Below are 18,648 nucleotides of genomic sequence, written 5' to 3' on the forward strand. Positions count from 1 at the left end.
CTGGCCACCCCTCATAGCCTGGTTCCTCTAGGTTTCTTCCTAGGTTCTGGCCTTTCTAGGGAGTTTTTCCTAGCCACCGTGCTTCTACACCTGCATTGCTTGCTGTTTGGGGTTTTTAGGCTGGGTTTCTGTACAGCACTTTGAGATATCAGCTGATGTAAGAAGGGCTTTATAAATACATTTGATTGATTGATTGACTACATAATCAATGACAGCAGCATGTTCATGAGAGAAAGTTAATGACATACAGTGTTGACCAAGGTCAACACTTTTAACCCTCTGGTCCAACCCAACCACACATTCATACAAAATCTTCACCAAACAGAACCAGTACACTGACATGAAACCCATTGATATCACTATAACAATTTTGGGCCCTGACAGTTTGTGATTCATTTAGACACATTTGGTTAAAATATGTTCTCACATCTTCACTTCTAACCTAGCCTCTCCTCTTTGACTCATCTTTCTCTCTGTCTTCATCCCTATCCCATACTCCCATCTTCATCTAAATCGGGCCAGGATGTGGAGTATAAGGGAAGGGTTAAATCAGGGGTGAGCCCTCAGAGCTCAGCACTCCTTAGTCTAAAACCACCACCTCCCTAAAAGAGAACAGACGGACTAGAGCTAACTGTAGGTAGAAGGAATACGGAAAGAAGACAGAAAATATTTAAAACACTCTGGCAAAGGCTCCTTAAACCTATTATGATGGTGAGTCCCTTAATCTGACTATGTTGGGGTCTTTGGATTATCTGATGGGATAATGATACATGTAAACCTTGTGAGTGTTTTATTGTACCTACATTAGGTACCTAAAACCGGGCATGGGTCAAAGATGGTAAGGTATGCAATGTTGGTTCAGAAGGAGATGACATGGTCTCAAATGATGTCCTGTCGTTTCATAGCTAATTAATAGGCTAATTATTAACTTCAATTCAATTCACATCAATTCAGTAGCGAGGGAAAAACAAGAACAGAATATTGTGGGCATATACCGGTCATTAAAAATAATCATGCCAGTAGACCGCTGATAGCCTACAAATTTGAGGTGGGTTTTTTGAAGTGTTTTATGCTTTGGCCACAACTACGAGTATATATGAGGATAGAATAAGTCAACAACATATGAGTTAACAGAATGTGAACTTTTACCATTTCGATTTTCACTGGAACAGTTCCTTTAATTTATATCCAGAAATGTATGTTACAACTAAAGATTCCAGCTTTAATTGAAACATTCTCCTAGTGTATTATGCTGCAGCTGCTGCAGTAGGCTGTGTGTTGCCAATGTGAGACTGCGTGACATCAAATAACTCCTCCTAGCGTTTGGCTGGAGGAGGCAAGCATAAATTCAGAAAGAAGTGTAGCAGGGTGGTCTGCGTGCCTTTGGGAATTATTGAGTGCATGAGTCTGCCACTTTATACATAGGAGCTGGGCGTCATTTACACATAATAACGAACTAGGGACTCTATTTGAAGGTCCTCTGTCAATTTGAAATGATTGTTTCAATTTGTGGTTATCGCAATGAGTGCGACCGTTGCTTCAGAGAGCTGCTTTCTGTCTGCCCTACAGCCCAACACCGCGGTCACCACTTATGCAGTCCCGTCCGATGTGCAGTTGGGACCGAGGGGTTCCATAATGGACGAGGTGGAAAGGGCTAAGAGGGTTCAACAACAAGTCAATTTGCGCCTCGCCGAAAAGAAGTATTCTACCCTCACACGGCTGAACTGCTCGAACTGCATTTCCCCAGGTGGGCAACTTATTTTACGTTTTAGCCTGTGCCCCATTTTAGAAATGTGAGGCATTTGTTTTCCCAATTTAAAAGCACACATGAATTATCAGCTGTGTGTAGACCAGACCAAATACTCATTAAAACAAGTTTTGGAATTCTTTAAGGGTTTATAGTGTGGTGTGAGTAGTCATATTAAGGTATAGCGGTTTCCCGTAAGACCACCTCCAACTAGGCTATATTACTCTCTCCTACATGCCATGAAAATGCAGGCCTGCAGGTATTTCATAACATGCAGGGGCAAGGTAACACATCTGAGTGATCTGACCAATGGTCCTCACATCTGCAGTCATGGTGTCAACAGATGCTATGGCAAACCAGTAAAGCATTCAATCTGTCTTGCCAGATGCCAAACAGTAATTCTGCATATAAAAAGTTACTTATACACAGATGCTTTTACACAGAAGATGTGATATTCTGAAAAAGCATAACATTTTTATTTATTTAACAAGGTAGGCAAGTTGAGAACAAGTTCTCATTTACAATTGCGGCCTGGCCAAGATAAAGCAAAGCAGTTCGACACATATAAAAACACAGAGTTACACATGGAGTAAAACAAACATAGTCAATAATACAGTAGAAAAATAAGTCTATATACAATGTGAGCAAATTAGGTGAGATAAGGGAGATAAAGGTAAAAAAGGCCATGGTATCAAAGTAAATACAATATAGCAAGTAAAAAATAAATGTAAAAAATAAACACTGGAATGCTACATTTGCAGTGGAAGAATGTGCAAAGTAGAGATAGAAATAATAGGGGTGCAAAGGAGCTAAATAAATACAGTAGGGGGAGAGGTAGTTGCTTGGGCTAAATTATAGATGGGCTATGTACAGGTGCAGTAATCTGTGAGCTGCTCTGACAGCTGGTGCTTAAAGCTAGTGAGGGGGATGTGTTTCCAGTTTCAGAGATTTTTGCAGTTCGTTCCAGTTATTGGCAGCAGAGAACTGGAAGGAGAGGCGGCCAAAGTAAGAATTGGTTTTGGGGGTGATCAGAGAGATATACCTATTGGAGCGCGTGCTACAGGTGGGTGCTGCTATGGTGACCAGCGAGGTGAGATAAGGGGGGACTTTACCTAGCAGGGTCTTGTAAGATGACCTGGAGCCAGTGGGTTTGGCGACGAGTATTAAGCGAGGGCCAGCCAACGAGAGCGTACAGGTCGCAGTGGTGGGTAGTATATGGGGCATTGGTGACAAAACGTATGGCACTGTGATAGACTGCATCCAATTTATTGAGTAGGGAATTGGAGGCTGTTTTGTAAATGACGTCGCCGGAGTCGAGGATCGGTAGGATGGTCAGTTTTACAAGGGTATGTTTGGCAGCATGAGTGAATCAAATCAAATCAAATGTATTTATATAGCCCTTCGTACATCAGCTGATATCTCAAAGTGCTGTACAGAAACCCAGCCTAAAACCCCAAACAGCAAGCAATGCAGGTGTAGAAGCACGGTGGCTAGGAAAAACTCCCTAGAAAGGCCAAAACCTAGGAAGAAACCTAGAGAGGAACCAGGCTATGTGGGGTGGCCAGTCCTCTTCTGGCTGTGCCGGGTGGAGATTATAACAGAACATGGCCAAGATGTTCAAATGTTCATAAATGACCAGCATGGTCGAATAATAATACGGCAGAACAGTTGAAACTGGCGCAGCAGCACGGTCAGGTGGACTGAGGACAGCAAGGAGTCATCATGTCAGGTAGTCCTGGGGCATGGTCCTAGGGCTCAGGTCAGTTGAAACTGGAGCAGCAGCACGGCCAGGTGGACTGAGGACAGCAAGGAGTCATCATGTCAGGTAGTCCTGGGGCATGGTCCTAGGGCTCAGGTCAGTTGAAACTGGAGCAGCAGCACGGCCAGGTGGACTGGGGACACCAAGGAGTCATCATGTCAGGTAGTCCTGAGGCATGGTCCTAGGGCTCAGGTCCTCCGAGAGAGAGAAAGAAAGAGAGAATTAGAGAGAGCACACTTAAATTCACACAGGACACCGAATAGGACAGGAGAAGTACTCCAGATATAACAAACTGACCCTAGCCCCCCCGACACATAAACTACTGCAGCATAAATACTGGAGGCTGAGACAGGAGGAAGGAGGCTTTTTTGCGAAATAGGAAGCCAATTCTAGATTTAACTTTGGATTGGAGATGTTTGATGTGAGTCTGGAAGGAGAGTTTACAGTTTAACCAGACACCTAGGTATTTGTAGTTGTCCACATATTCTAAGTCAGAACCATCCAGAGTAGTGATGTTGGACAGGCGGGCAGGTGCAGGCAGCGATCGGTTGAAGAGCATGCATTTAGTTTTACTTGTATTTAAGAGCAATTGGAGGCCACGGAAGGAGAGTTGTATGGCATTGAAGCTCGTCTGGAGGGTTGTTAACACAGAGTCCAAAGAAGGGCCAGAAGTATACAGAATGGTGTCATCTGCATAGAGGTGGATCAGAGACTCACCAGCAGCAAGAGCGACATCATTGATGTATACAAAGAAGAGAGTCAGTCCAAGAATTGAACCCTGTGGTACCCCCATAGAAACTGCCAGAGGCCCGGACAACAGGCCCTCCGATTTGACACACTGAACTCTATCAGAGAAATAGTTGGTGAACCAGGCGAGGCAATCATTTGAGAAACCAAGGCTATCGAGTCTGCCGATGAGGATGTGGTGATTGTCAGAGTCGAAAGCCTTGGCCAGGTCAATGAATACGGCTGCACAGTACTGTTTCTTATCGATGGCGGTTAAGATATCGTTTAGGACCTTGAGCATGGCTGAGGTGCACCCATGACCAGCTCGGAAACCAGATTGCATAGCGGAGAAGGTATGGTGGGATTCGAAATGGTCGGTAATCTGTTTGTTGACTTGGCTTTCGAAGACCTTAGAAAGGCAGGGTAGGATAGATATAAGTCTGTAGCAGTTTGGGTCAAGAGTGTCCCCCCCTTTGAAGAGGGGGATGACCACAGCTGCTTTCCAATCTTTGGGAATCTCAGACGACACGAAAGAGAGGTTGAACAGGCTAGTAATAAGGGTTGCAACAAATTCGGCAGATCATTTTAGAAAAAAAGGGTCCAGATTGTCTAGCCCGGCTGATTTGTAGGGGTCAAGAGTTTGCAGCTCTTTCAGAACATCAGCTGACTGGATTTGGGAGAAGGAGAAATGGGGAAGACTTGGGCGAGATGCTGTGGGGGGTGCAGTGCTGTTGACCGGGGTAGGGGTAGCCAGGTGGAAAGCATGGCCAGCCGTAGAAAAATTCTTATTGAAATTCTCAATTATAGTGGATTTATTGGTGGTGATAGTGTTTCCTATCCTCAGTGCAGTGGGCAGCTGGGAGGAGGTGTTCTTATTCTCCATGGACTTTACAGTGTCCCAGATCTTTTGAGTTTGTGTTGCAGGAAGCAAATTTCTGCTTGAAAAAGCTAGCCTTGGCTTTTCTAACTGCCTGTGTGTATTGGTTTCTAGCTTCCCTGAAAAGTTGCATATCACAGGGGCTGTTCGATGCTAATGCAGAACGCCATAGGATGTTTTTGTGTTGGTTAAGGGCAGTCAGGTCTGGAGAGAACCAGGGGCTATATCTGTTCCTGGTTCAAAATTTCTTGAAAGGGGCATGCTTATTTAAGATGGTGAGGAAGGCATTTAAAAAAAATAACCAGGCATCCTCTACTGACGGGATGAGGTCAATGTCCTTCCAGGATACCCGGCCAGGTCGATAAGAAAGGCCTGCTCGCTGAAGTGTTTCAGGGAGCGTTTGACAGTGATGAGTGGAGGTTGTTTGACCGCTGACCCATTACGGATGCAGGCAATGAGGCAGTGATTGCTGAGATCTTGGTTGAAAACAGCAGAGGTGTACTTAGAGGGCAAGTTGGTTAGGATGATATCTATGAGGGCGCCCGTGTTTACGGCTTTGGGGTGGTATCTGGCAGGTTCATTGATCATTTATGTGAGATTGAGGGCATCAAGCTTAGATTGTAGGTTGGCTGGGGTGTTAAGTATGTTCCAGTTTAGGTCGCCTAGCAGCTCGAGCTCTGAAGATAGATGGGGGGCAATCAGTTCACATATGGTGTCCAGAGCACAGCTGGGGGCAGAGAGTGGTCTATAGCAGGTGGCAACAGTGAGAGACTTGTTTTTAGAGAGGTGGATTTTTAAAAGTAGAAGTTCAAATTGTTTGGGTACAGACCTGGATAGTAGGACAGAACTCTGTAGGACAGAACTCTGCAGGCTATCTCTGCAGTAGATTGCAACACCGCCCCCTTTGGCTGTTCTATCTTGTCTGAAAATATTGTAGTTCGGAATGGAGATTTCAGAATTTTTGGTGGTCTTCCTAAGCCAGGATTCAGACACGGCTAGAACATCCGGGTTTGCAGAGTGTGCTAAAGCATTGAATAAAACATTTAGTCACAGCCAGGAAATATCACTGCATGTGGCAATGAACCATATTATGTGAGTGACACATTCCTTTTCATGGGTTTGTCATTCACATCTTACAAGGCTATGGCACCCGAGGCTTTAGATTTTAGCAGAAGTTTGATGCCTATACAGTATGAACAAGTAACAGTCACATGGCTCATAAGTGACAGAGGATCAACTCAGCGAATTATTGAAGAAAAGGGTAGTATTTAGTCTCTGAGCTTTTAATCCTTGTGCTGACTGATTTAACACTTTTAAAGATTATTTCATGCCCAATACTAATAGAAGGAATATTTAGCTGGATTCCTCAAAATGGTTACACAGTTGGAGAATGTTTATTTTTTTAACACTAGAATGATATCCTCAGGTAGCTAGTTTAGTGGGCAATGTTTTGAGCATGTCAATTTCGGATAGTTGACACTTTATGACATTATTTTTTTTACAGGATTAGGGAGGGAAATGATGCACAATACAGTATAATATGATAAAGTATAATGGTAGTTTTGAACTGCTAGTCATGGTGGATATTGATAACATAATGCTCTGATTAAAAAAAGTGGGACCCTCCGATGGTTGGACACGAATGTTCCATACATTCAGCTCTTCAGAATGGGTTATCAGTAGCACCAAGCTGCTCAGCTCATGTTCTATTTTGGACATGGTTGAGTGGGTTGGGTTGGATATTGTGGTCAGATCTCAAAAAGAACTACGTGAAACCAACACATAAATCAGTCAGCTGCCTGTGTTTTGCAATGAGAAGGCAAACAACTTGGGTTGGGAAAACTATACTGTTAATTATAGTGCTGTTATAAACAAATTAAGAAAGTTTTTTTGATTGAAAACATACAGTGATAGTAGGCCTATTCCACTCAGCAGTGAAGTACATTCCCAACAATTGATCATATTCGTGTGTGTGAGTATGTGTGTGTGTATGTGTGTGTAAGTAAAACTCATAATGGAGGGGATATTGGGAATATAATGCATAGTTTATTTGACAAAAGCTTATGTTATGGCAACTCCTATTCAAACTCAACAGGGGGCTATAGATAATACTGTAGATAGATAATACAGTCTCAAATGACTTACAACATCATATTATCACACTGTTGCCATGGTTATACAGTCAAAACATACAGTGCTTGTATACACAGTAAGAAAATGAGATTTTTATGTCCTGTTATGCACTCTCTCTCACAAAACAAAGAGTCTCCCAAAGGTATACTACCCTGCTTGCTTAGTCCAACATTATCTTGTTTCTTCCCTCAATGTTTCTATATCTCAGTACAGTGCAGCTCCAGTTTTAGGCTAATCCCCTTTAAAACATTAGGTATTGTGCAATATCTCCCTGGGTGTGTGTTTACATTTCTACATGTTTGCTGCTTGTCTTGGTGTACAGCTGAGGCTGATATTGTTGTTGTTTTTCATGCACAAACATAGTAACCATGAGTCCAAATAGCAAAGAAAGTGGCAAGAAGCTAATCAGTCATCATTGGTCACTCTTTGTGGTAACAAGAACAAGACACGTTATAACTTCATTAATATGTAATTAGACTAATTACAAAGTTGTAATCTCAGGAGAATGTTGTGGTTGCATTCTCTGTCTAAGACAAACTATTTCTCTATCCACATGTAGACCATGGTGGCACAATGAGATTTAACACGTACAACCCCGGATTCAGCTCTAAGTCAATGGTGTATAACACAGGGAGCAGGACCATGAAGGTGAGTACGGTAGGACTTCATATTTTCTAATGTTCAGTTGTGTTTATTTTTGCCTTCATGATAAACCCTAATCCAACAGCCCCAAAGTCCTACTTTTCTAGCTGATTGCCATGCCACCTTTGTCCCTTATCTAAACCAGGAGAGATGTGTTAAAAAAAGAAACTCCACAGTCCTACCACAGTGACACACTTCACAGCTGCACCCTCACAGCACATACATGCAGTATTTCACAGGATCCTACCATATCTATGTTTAGATGAGACACAGGAACAAAAATCTCTGGACAGGATTCTACTGCCCAAAGAGTCTAAAAACATCTTACCCATTACCTAATTTTTAAACTAGACAGTTTGGCCAATGTTTGCTTTTTGGGGATTTTTATAGTGTAGATAGTTAAGTGTAACAGTGTTCTCTCTGTATGTCCTCTAGATGCCCCCGGTATCCCAGCAGTACTTGGGAGGTGGGTACTCGTCTTGCTCAGCGGTGGAGTTAGGACCTAGATATAGAATCAGCCAGCCTCCAGTCAACATTGGCTACCTCCACCATGACGACATCCAGCTGGGTGGCTACCAGACCAGCCGGACGAGGACCGCCAGGTCCAGATCAGTTTGTCAGGTGTCTGGCGGGGGCAGTGGCAGTGTGTGCGGAGGCTGGGGTCAGTACCAGAACTCCCTGCACAGTTTAGACATGCCCACCGCGGTCAACTATCTCTTCATGTCCGACACAGCCATGCAGGTGCTGGGAGCAGCCTACATCCAGCACCAATGTTACCATAGCAGTGATGCCAAGAACCAGGTAACAGGTCCTTCTCAATAATAATAGCCATTTACAGTAACATACTTCATTGCCCAAAATTGAATTTACAGCCCTACTGTTTAAACTAAACTGAGATCTCCATGCTCTTATCAAAAATCCATTGTAATATATAATTGATTGTCTTGTTATGGCTTAGTAAGTCAGCCTGATAGTCATATAGACTGGCCCACCCTGTCTACAGGTGCGTCTGCTGAAGGGTGTCCCAGCCCTGGTGCAGCTCTTCAGCAGTGACAGCCAGGAGGTCCAGTGCTATGCTACAGGCGCTACACGCAACCTCATCTATGAGAACATGGACAACAAGGCGGCCCTCATTGAGGCCGAGGGAATAACCAAGCTCATCAGTGTCCTAAACGAACCAGATGAGGAGCTTCACAAGAACATCACTGGTAAGATCATCTATATACTTTAACAATCAGCTTGGATCTCAAACGAAGTTACAATTTTAAAGTTCAAGGAAATACTGTGTCAGTATGAGAGCAAGAAAAGCAAAACATTCAAAGTGACATGTCCCCAATCAGAGATTCAAATAAACACTTTATTTCAATTAGAGTCCAGCATAAAGTTAATAAAGTTTAAATCCCAAATATAATATATTTTTAGTAGTGATGGACACCGATATGGAAAATCTATATCAATATCATTTGCTTTTTTCTAACCAATATCAATATCCTATCAGTTTTATGAAAAACATTGCTGCTGTGTGAATGTTTTATTTTCTGTTTACTTCTACAGCTTTGAGAAGTCCAGACAAATAACATTTTGGGGGAAAAAAGCCAACCTGGCTTCTTCATTTATTGAATCAGATAGCTCATTGATCACAAAGCCCACTGATATTGCAAACTACTTTAATGACTTTTTCATTGGCAAGATAAGCAAACTTAGGGATGACATGCCAGCAACAAACGCTGACACTACATATCTAAGTATATCGGACCAAATTATGAAAGACAGGAATTGTACTTTTGAATTCCGTAAAGTCAGTGTGGAAGAGGTGAAAGAATTATTGTTGTCTATCAACAATGACAAGCCACCGGGGTCTGACAATCTAGATGGAAAATTACTGAGGATAATAGCAGACAATATTGCCACTCTTATTTGCCACATCTTCAATTTAAGCCTACTAGAGAGCATGTGCCCTCAGGCCTGGAGGGAAGCTAAAGTCATTCCGCTACCCAAGAATAGTAAAGCCCCCTTTAAGGCTCAAATAGCCGACCAGCCTGTTACCAACCCTTAGTAAACTTCTACATTTTTTGACCAGATACAATGCAATTTCACAGTAAATAAATTGACTACAGAATTTCAGCATGCTTATAGGGAAGGACACTCAACAAGCATAGCACTTACACAAATGACTGATGATTGGCTGAGAGAAATTGATGATAAAATGATTGTGGGGGCTGTCTTGTTAGACTTCAATGCAGCTTTTGACATTATTGATCATAGTCTGCTGCTGGAAAAACATATGTGTTATGGCTTTACACCCCCTGCTATAATGTGGATAAAGAGTTACTTGTCTAACAGAACACAGAGGGTGTTCTTTAATGGATGCCACTCAAATATAATCCAGTTAGAATCAGGAATTCCCCAAGGTAGCTGTTTAGGCCCCTTGCTTTTTTCAATTTTTAATAACGACATGCCACTGACTTTGAGTAAAGCCAGAGTGTCTATGTATGCGGATGACTCAACTTTATACACGTTAGCTACGACAGCAACTGAAATGACTGCAACACTCAACAAAGAGCTGCAGTTAGTTTCAGAGAGGGTGGCAAGGAATAAGTTAGCCCTAAATATTTCTAAAACTTAAAGCATTGTATTTGGAACAAAACACTCACTAAACCCTAAACCTCAACTAAATCTTGTGGAAATTGAGCACGTTGAGATTACTAAAACTGCTTGGAGTAACAACACTATTAACAAGGCAGGTCCTACTGGCCCTAGTTTTGTCGCACCTTGACTACTGTTCAGTCGTATGGTCAGGTGCCACAAAAAAGGACTTAGGAAAATTGCAATTGGCTCAGAAAAGGGCAGCACGGCTGGACCTTGGATGTACACAGAGAGCTAATATTAATAATATACATGTCAATTTCTCCTGGCTGAAAGTGGAGGAGAGATTGACTTCTTCACTACTTTTATTTATGAGAGGTATTGACAAGTTGAATGACCCGAGCTGTCTGTCTAAACTACTGGCACACAGCTCGGACACCCATGCATACCCCACAAGACATGCCACAGGAGGTCTCTTCACAGTCTCCAAGTCCAGAACAGACTATGGGAAGCACATGGAGCCATGACTACATGGAACTCTATTCCACATCAAATACCTGACGCAAGCAGTAAAATTAGATTTAAAAATCTGATTAAAAAAACACCTTATGGAACAGCGGGGACCGTGAAGCAACACAAATATTGGCGCGCACACACGGCACGCGCGCACACACACACACACACACACACACACACACACACACGATACATACACATGGATTTAGTGCTGTAGATATGTGGTGGAGTAGGGGCCTGAGGACACACAGTGTGTTGTGAAATCTGTGAATGTATTGTAATGTTTTTAAAATGGTATAAACTGCCTTAATTTTGCTCGACATCAGGAAGAGTAGCTGCTGCTTTGGCAGCAATAAATACAAGTACAAACTGATTGCTGTGTGAATATTCTACGGGTTTAACCTACCCAACCACTTTGGATACAATGAAAAGCCAGTTGATGCCCCATCAGCAGGAAGTTAAGTTGAGAGAGTTTTGTGCTTGCAGAAATAGTAATGTATGTTTGTTTTTGGCTGCCCAGGGAACAGACTACTCTCAGGAATGGTGCTTGTTTAATAAAGTTAGATCAAGGCTGAATCAAGGCTGAATCAATTTCTGCAACATCACATAATTATAGTATTCTATATAACTGAATATAATAGCATAGTCTAACGTTACTGTAAAAAAAAAAAAAAACATTCATATGAGATTTTAGGATGATTGTGCAAATGGTTGCATTTTTCTCTCATGTGGCTATAAGGGCACAAGACGAGACCAGATGCAGACACAGGAGGCAGATGAGTCCAATATGTTTATTAACAATCCAAAAGGGGTAGCCAAGGTCAGGCAGGTGGGAATGGAGTCCAAAAGAAAACAGGCAAAGGCAGGGAAAATAAGCGACACCTGGAGGGGGTAGAGACAATCACAAGGACAGGTGAAACAGATCAGGGCGTGACAGTGACCAAAACTCAGCAATGTGCACCACTAGGCAAAATATGTGCTTTGATGATAACTAAACACAGGTAAGCTACAGTTTGTTAACACCATCTGCTAAAGTTTTTGCTAACTGTATATAATTGAAACCAACAGTGTAGATTACTTCACTGTTTAAAGAAGATATATATGCATATCCCCATGAATTGGATTGAGATCAAATCAGACGCTGCATGGCATTTCACATGTAAACTTCACCTGTAAAATAATCATAATTCAAGACTGACAGTGAGAAATGTGAAGGGAGGGTGACCACAAAAACTGGTGAGTAAAGTAGAGGTAAAGAAACACACAAGCAGAACGTGATTGGGATCTTCCGCTCTGGCGAAAAGGGAAAAACACCAAAAGAAAGATGCCTAGGGTCCCTGCTCATCTACATGAACATGCCTTAGGCATGCTGCAAGGAGGCATGAGGACTGCAGATGTGGCCAGGGCAATAAATTGCAATGTCCGTACTGTGAGATGCCTAAGACAGTGCTACAGGGAGTCAGGACGGACAGCTGATCGTCCTCACAGTGGCAGACCACATGTACCGATCCTGTGCAGGTGTTGTTACATCTGAACATCACACCTGCGGGACAGGTACAGGATGGCAACAACTGCCCGATTTACACCAGGAACGCACAATCCCCCCATCAGTGCTCAGACTGTCCACAATAGGCTGGACTGAGGGCTTGTAGATTGTAGGCAATCTCAACGCTGTGTGTTACAGGGAAGACATCCTCCTCCCTCATGTGGTACCCTTCCTGCAGGCTCATCCTGACATGACCCTTCAGCATGACAATGCCCCCAGCATACTTCTCATTCTGTGCATGATTTCCTGCAAGACCGGAATGTCAGTGCTCTGCCATGGCCAGCGAAGAGCCCGGATCTCAATCCCATTGAGCACGTCTGGGACCTGTTGGATCGGAGGGTGAGGGCTAGGGCCATTCCCCCAGGAAATGTCCGGGAACTTGCAGGTACCTTGGTGGAAGAATGGGGTAACATCTCACAGCAAGAACTTGCAAATCTGGTGCAGTCCATGAGGAGGAGATGCACTGCAGTACTTAATGCAGCTGGCGACTGCACCAGATACTGACTGTTACTGTTACTTTTGATTTTGCCCCCCTTTTGTTCAGGGACACATTATTCAATTTTTGTTAGTCACGTCTGTGGAACTTGTTCAGTTCATGTCTCAGTTGTTGAATCTTGTTATGTTGATACAAATATTTACACATGTTAAGTTTGCTGAAAATAAAAGCAGTTGACAGTGAGAGGACGTTTCTTTTTTTTGCTGAGTTTAGAAATAATATTTCCCATTACAGATCCGTAGAAGGTCCAAAAGGCTTCTAACAGCTTCTGCCCCCAAGCCATTAGACTCCTGAACATCTAATCAAATGGCTACCCGGACTATTAGCATTGCCCCCCCCCCCCCCCCCCCTCATTTTACGCTGATGCTTTCTCTTTATTTTCCATGCATAGTCACTTTACCTCTACCTACATGTACATATTACCTCAATTACCTCGACTAACCGCTGCCCCCGCAGATTGACTCTGGACCGATACCCCCTGTATATTGCCTTGCTACTGTTACTTTTTTGTTGCTCCTTAATTATTTGTTATTTTCTCAATTTGTCTTATTTTATATTTAAAGTTTATTTTAAGTTTATTTTAGTAAATACTGTCCTAACACTTTTTATTTTCTTAAAACTGCATTGTTAGTTAAGAGCTTCTAAGTAAGCATTTCACTGTTGTATTTGGCGCATGTGACAAAATAACAATACATTTGATATTGATACATCAGATATTATTTATTGGCCACATAGAAAATAGGCTCCCAAGGGTTTACTTTGGCATCATATGACATGAATCCCACTGTGTTAATAGTGATTATTTAGACCTATTGAAGTTAAATCATTTGGATGTCAGGTAATCAGCACACACTCTATCCTGGTCATAGGCCGTTTTAGTGTATGCGACGGAGTAGTTCAATAGACCCTCTCTCTCCTCTGTCTGTCCTGCAGGTATTCTGTGGAACATGTCCTCTAAGGAGAGTCTGAAGGAGAAGTTGGCCAGAGAGACATTGAGTGAGCTCACAGAGAGGGTGCTGGTGCCCCTGTGCAGTGGTGGAGATCCAGAGCTGATCCGTCAGAGTCCATCTGAGGCAGACATCTTCTACAACACCACAGGCTGCCTGAGGTAGCTATACATATCTGCCTACATGTTGTATACATACACACTGTACATGGACTGTTACATGTACTGTATACAACTTCTCTGTACTCTCTTCCTCTGTTCAGGAACCTGAGCACAGTGAATGAGAGGACGAGGCAGCAGATGAGAGACATGCGAGGGCTGGTGGACTCGCTGGTGGCCTACATCCAGAACTCCCTTCAGGATGAGAAATCAGAGGACAAAGTACACCTCAACTGTTCTACCTATGTCACATTATTGTGTGTTTGTTTCACAACTTGATTATTTTTCTGGGCATGTTCTTTCAGGTCCAACCCTTTTCACTGATTTAATATCTCATTTGATTTGATCTTAAATACGATAGGCTTCAGCAACTCATTGGTTCAGCTGGGGTAGAGTGAGAGCCAATCAAAGTATCTGTAAGGTTCATCATTAGTGGTACTGTTTGTATTATCTACCAGACAGCCAGACTGGTCATGCTGTGGCCTATCTGCTATGCCTTATGTAACGCAGGCTGCTCTGAGAGACACAATGGCCACCAGTGTTTCTATCTCACCCTCTCGCTCTCTTTCTCTCGCTCCCTCCTTCTCCCCCCCCCCCCCCCCCCCCCCTATCTTTGTATGTGCCTGCAGGGTGTAGAGAATGCAGTGTGTGTCCTGAGTAACCTGTCTTATCAGCTGTACAGTGAGATCCCTCCCTCAACCCTACTGCGACTGGAGGGGCCTACGTGGGCCAGAGCCACTACTGGGACTGAGTCCATTGGCTGTTTCACCCCACAGAGCAAGAAGGCAAAAGAGGTAGGTGTCATTTACACAAGGCAAACCCAAAGGAAATATCAAGTTACGGCTAAACATCAAGACACTGAAACATGTACAGTATGTCGTCATGCAATCCTGATGGATATGGAACCATGATATGTTTTTTCTGTAATGAATCTCTCCCCCTGATCTCTATAGCGACGGAACCAGGAACTGTCCACCTCAGAGGTGGCTAAGCAGCCGAAGGGGGCGGAGTGGCTGTGGCACCCCCAGGTGGTGGGGCTGTATAACCGCGTGCTTCAGCACTATGAGACCAACACGGCAACACGAGAGGCTGCAGCAGGGGCCCTGCAGAACATCACAGCCGGAGAGACCAGGGTAAGTCCCACCCCTCCTCTCCCCCACTGGCTCACCTAGCCATCACTTTCACCATGACAGGCTACTTATGCTTCATTCAGATTTACAGTTCAACTGAAAATGTACTCAACACTAGTGTTGAATTCCCCTTCCTCCTTGTGTATTAGTGGGCGTCAGTGCTGAGTTGGGTGGCTTTAGAGCAGGAGCGGATGCTGCCTGTGGTGCTGGACCTCCTGCAGACACAAAGCGACCAGGAGATGTGTTCCCTCACTGGCCTCCTGAGGAACCTGTCCCGAGACAGCAGAAACAAGAACGACATGTGTGAGACACTCTACCTCTGTCTCTCCTGCCCACAACCTTGTATCCATCCATTCCATTCATATTAATCACAGTAATTCCCCTTATAAGGAGACTTTAAAGAATGGCTACATCTCACCCTTCTGACCTCCAGCTACGAAGGTAGTGAACGTTCTGGTGACCAAGCTCCCCAGTGATGGCCACCAGAAGGAACCCTCAGGTGAAGTGGTGGTCAACATATGTGGGATCCTCAACAACCTGGTTGCAGGCAGCTCACTAGCAGCGAGAGACATCACCTTCTTTGATGGACTCCCCAAACTTTTTGCAATCAAGTCTTCCCACAATAGCAGGTTAGTGAATCTTGTCTCTCAGTGTTCTTGGTTTTTGTTATTCATTGTGTCTGCTTTTTATTTCCAATTTCCTGTCTGGCTCCTGTTGTTTGACTATGTTTTTCTCCTACTATAGCTCAGGGAAGCTGAAGGCTGCCAAGGCTGCTTCCACAGTACTCTTCAACATGTTCCAGTACAGCAAGCTGCATAAAGATTATAAACAGGTGAGGCTAACACCATTTAACATAGACATTGTGCTAGATGGGATTGGAGAGCAGGAACGGGGGGGGGGGGGGGGGGGGTTGTTTGGCCTCTTCCATTGTGCATGGCCCTCTGGTTCTTTATTTTCTTTATGGCCTCTAATGGTTAGTCTAACTTTTTGTTAGACTTTTTTTTTTCTCCCCTCCCCTGGATCCACTGATATCCCCCATAGTTCTTTGGCACATATTTTCACTAAAGCTGTTAATTATTACATTTTAATGGAAGTTAATTTTTCTTGTGGCCCTTAGGAATCCTCATTCTGTGCAGGTACTACAGTTATCAGTTCAAGTTTATACAATCTAGTTATCTGTTATCAGTTATATATTTAGACTAACTTTTATATCATGGTTTTCTTTGCTTGAGTTGTTTTGGGGTTTATTGAACAGGACCAGTAAAACACCTTGGCTTGGTGGTTGGCAGCTGGACAGTCCTCTCATTTGTGCTATAGTGCTACTTGAGTTTGTAGTGCAGTGTCTAATCCCTTGTTTCCTTGGATGGTCAGTTAAATGGTATGTTTGGAATCTGGCAGTGGAATGCTGGGAGCAGCCATTGATTGTCTCTTGCAAGATAATGGCTGTCTGATATTTTGCACAGAGAAAAAAACAATCTTCAGTTGACACTTGTAAACACTGTTTGGGACGATACCAGAATCGTGAAAAATTGTCATAGACTGTTCTCTCTACCTCATGGCAAGTGGTACAAGAGCGTCTGGGACCAAAAGGCTCCTGAACATCTTCTACCCCCAAACCATAAGATTGCTGAACAGTTAATATACTGGCTACCTGGATTACTTACATTGACACCTTTTATTTATTCACTTTTACCCCTACCTACATCAGTGGAAGCTGCTGAGGGGAGGATGGCTCATTATAATGGTTGAAATGGATCCAATGGAATGGTATCAACCATATGGAAACCAGGTTTGATGTGTTTGCCACCATTCCATTGACTCCATTCCAGCCATTATTAATAGCAGTCCTCCCCTCAGCAGCCTCCACTGGCCTTTTCGTACTTTTTAACTCTGCATTGTTGGGGAAGGGCTCGTAAGTAAGCATTTCACTGTAAAGTCTACACCTTTTGTATTCGGCGCATGGGACAAGTACAATTGGATTAGATTTATGTGATACTATTTAGTATTGTGGCAAGGAAACAAGTGGATTTAACTTCTTTAGCCCTAATGTTGGATACAAACATCATTATGTTGTCATCCAGTCACATGTATTGGTTTTCCCAGCTATAGCACACACTATTTCACATACAGCAGGTTTTTAAAGGAGCAAAGTGTTTGATCTGCTTCGTGTTTTCATTTTTGCCATGGAACAAAAATATTGTGATACTGGTATCGTCCTGGGCCTACTATTTACCCTTTCTAAAAACAGACTGCTCTATCTAAGTGGCCTTCTCCCTTGTGTTCTCCCTTGTGTTTTACAGAAAGGGTTCACAAAGTGTCACTTCACCGACACGGCCATTTAGAACAGACGGCTTGGCCCGTTGACTGGATTCATATTCTGGACCTGCTGGTAGAGCCAGCAGGAGGACCCCCACAATGAACCTGACACATCTGGTCTCAAATGGATGCGTTGATGGAACCTGAATAATTCTGAGGAATGTATTTACTGAATGTATTTAAGGACGGAGGAGAAGCAGCTTTTCTTTACTCAATATATTTTTTAAATTATCACATTTTATTGGTCTTTCAAAATGGACTGCTTTACCAGCTTAATATTTGTATTGTCATGAGAGTGTGTTGGATGACTGAGGAATCTTCACTTCAGGACGGTGTGTGTGCGTGGTTCATGCCTGTGTGCATGCATATGTGTGAATGTTTGCTTAGTGGACTCATCCCGTAAAAGGCATTGGATGCCTCTTTTCATCTCTGGTACCATATGGGCTCAACCTGCCATTCCTGCAAACATACAGTGAATACAACCCTCTAGATGTTATTAGTTCTACAGTACATGGATGCTTCACTGAAAGACAAGATACAGGATGGGTGCCCTCCAAACTCCCATGGTCATGGTGAAACAATGTTTTCCGGTTCCATCCAAGGAGCCTCTTCTGTGTTTATTTTCACCCCAAATAACTAACAATAAACAGCATCTGACATGACCAGACAGTTGTTCCCAGTGTATCCTTTTAGAATGAAAATAAAATTATCATTATCTTATCTTCTTTCACAGATCTGTGCTACATTGTTTCATGATGGTTACTAATCGTAAATGCTCACTGCCTCACATAGTACATAGCACATAGTATGGAGTTTCCTCTGAAGCGTTTGTACTGCCTTCTCTTGTGGGAGGAATTGTTCTCATTGGCGGCAGGCCAAACAGGGCGTGTTTAAGTTTACAGATACTGTTCCTCAGTCTGGCAGCACACTATGAGGTATGAACTGTGGTGAGAGGGTAAGGTTCTACAGGAAGTCATGGGAAATGGTGGTGGAGTAAAAGGACCAGATGAAGAGCACAGACACAGGCTAACAACCCTCTTTATAAAGGGAGTGGAGAAAGCCTTGGAAT

At 43.2% G+C, this 18,648-nt stretch overlaps 1 protein-coding gene across 3 annotated transcripts; it reads left to right on the top strand.

Annotated features, from left to right (window-relative positions):
- The first annotated feature begins 573 nt into the window (after positions 1 to 573).
- On the top strand, positions 574 to 18,299 carry LOC110526510 (plakophilin-3). Of its 3 annotated transcripts, none has more exons than XM_021607537.2 (13): positions 574 to 711; positions 1,570 to 1,747; positions 7,802 to 7,890; positions 8,320 to 8,685; positions 8,888 to 9,092; positions 13,962 to 14,136; positions 14,238 to 14,355; positions 14,763 to 14,927; positions 15,087 to 15,266; positions 15,413 to 15,566; positions 15,697 to 15,892; positions 16,008 to 16,095; positions 17,564 to 18,299. In XM_021607537.2, the coding sequence occupies exons 1-13, from the start codon at positions 706 to 708 to the stop codon at positions 17,603 to 17,605; spliced, it is 1,962 nt and encodes a 653-aa protein (XP_021463212.2). In that variant the 5' UTR covers positions 574 to 705; the 3' UTR covers positions 17,606 to 18,299. The 3 variants fall into 3 exon arrangements, with proteins under 3 accessions (XP_021463212.2, XP_021463211.2, XP_021463213.2); XM_021607538.2 differs by lacking the exon at positions 574 to 711 and adding an exon at positions 1,345 to 1,475; XM_021607536.2 differs by lacking the exon at positions 574 to 711 and having other exon boundaries at positions 1,342 to 1,747.
- The last annotated feature ends 349 nt before the right edge of the window (positions 18,300 to 18,648 follow it).

The sequence above is a fragment of the Oncorhynchus mykiss genome, chromosome 6 (assembly GCF_013265735.2).
Source record: "Oncorhynchus mykiss isolate Arlee chromosome 6, USDA_OmykA_1.1, whole genome shotgun sequence".
NCBI classification, from domain to species: Eukaryota; Metazoa; Chordata; class Actinopteri; order Salmoniformes; family Salmonidae; genus Oncorhynchus; species Oncorhynchus mykiss.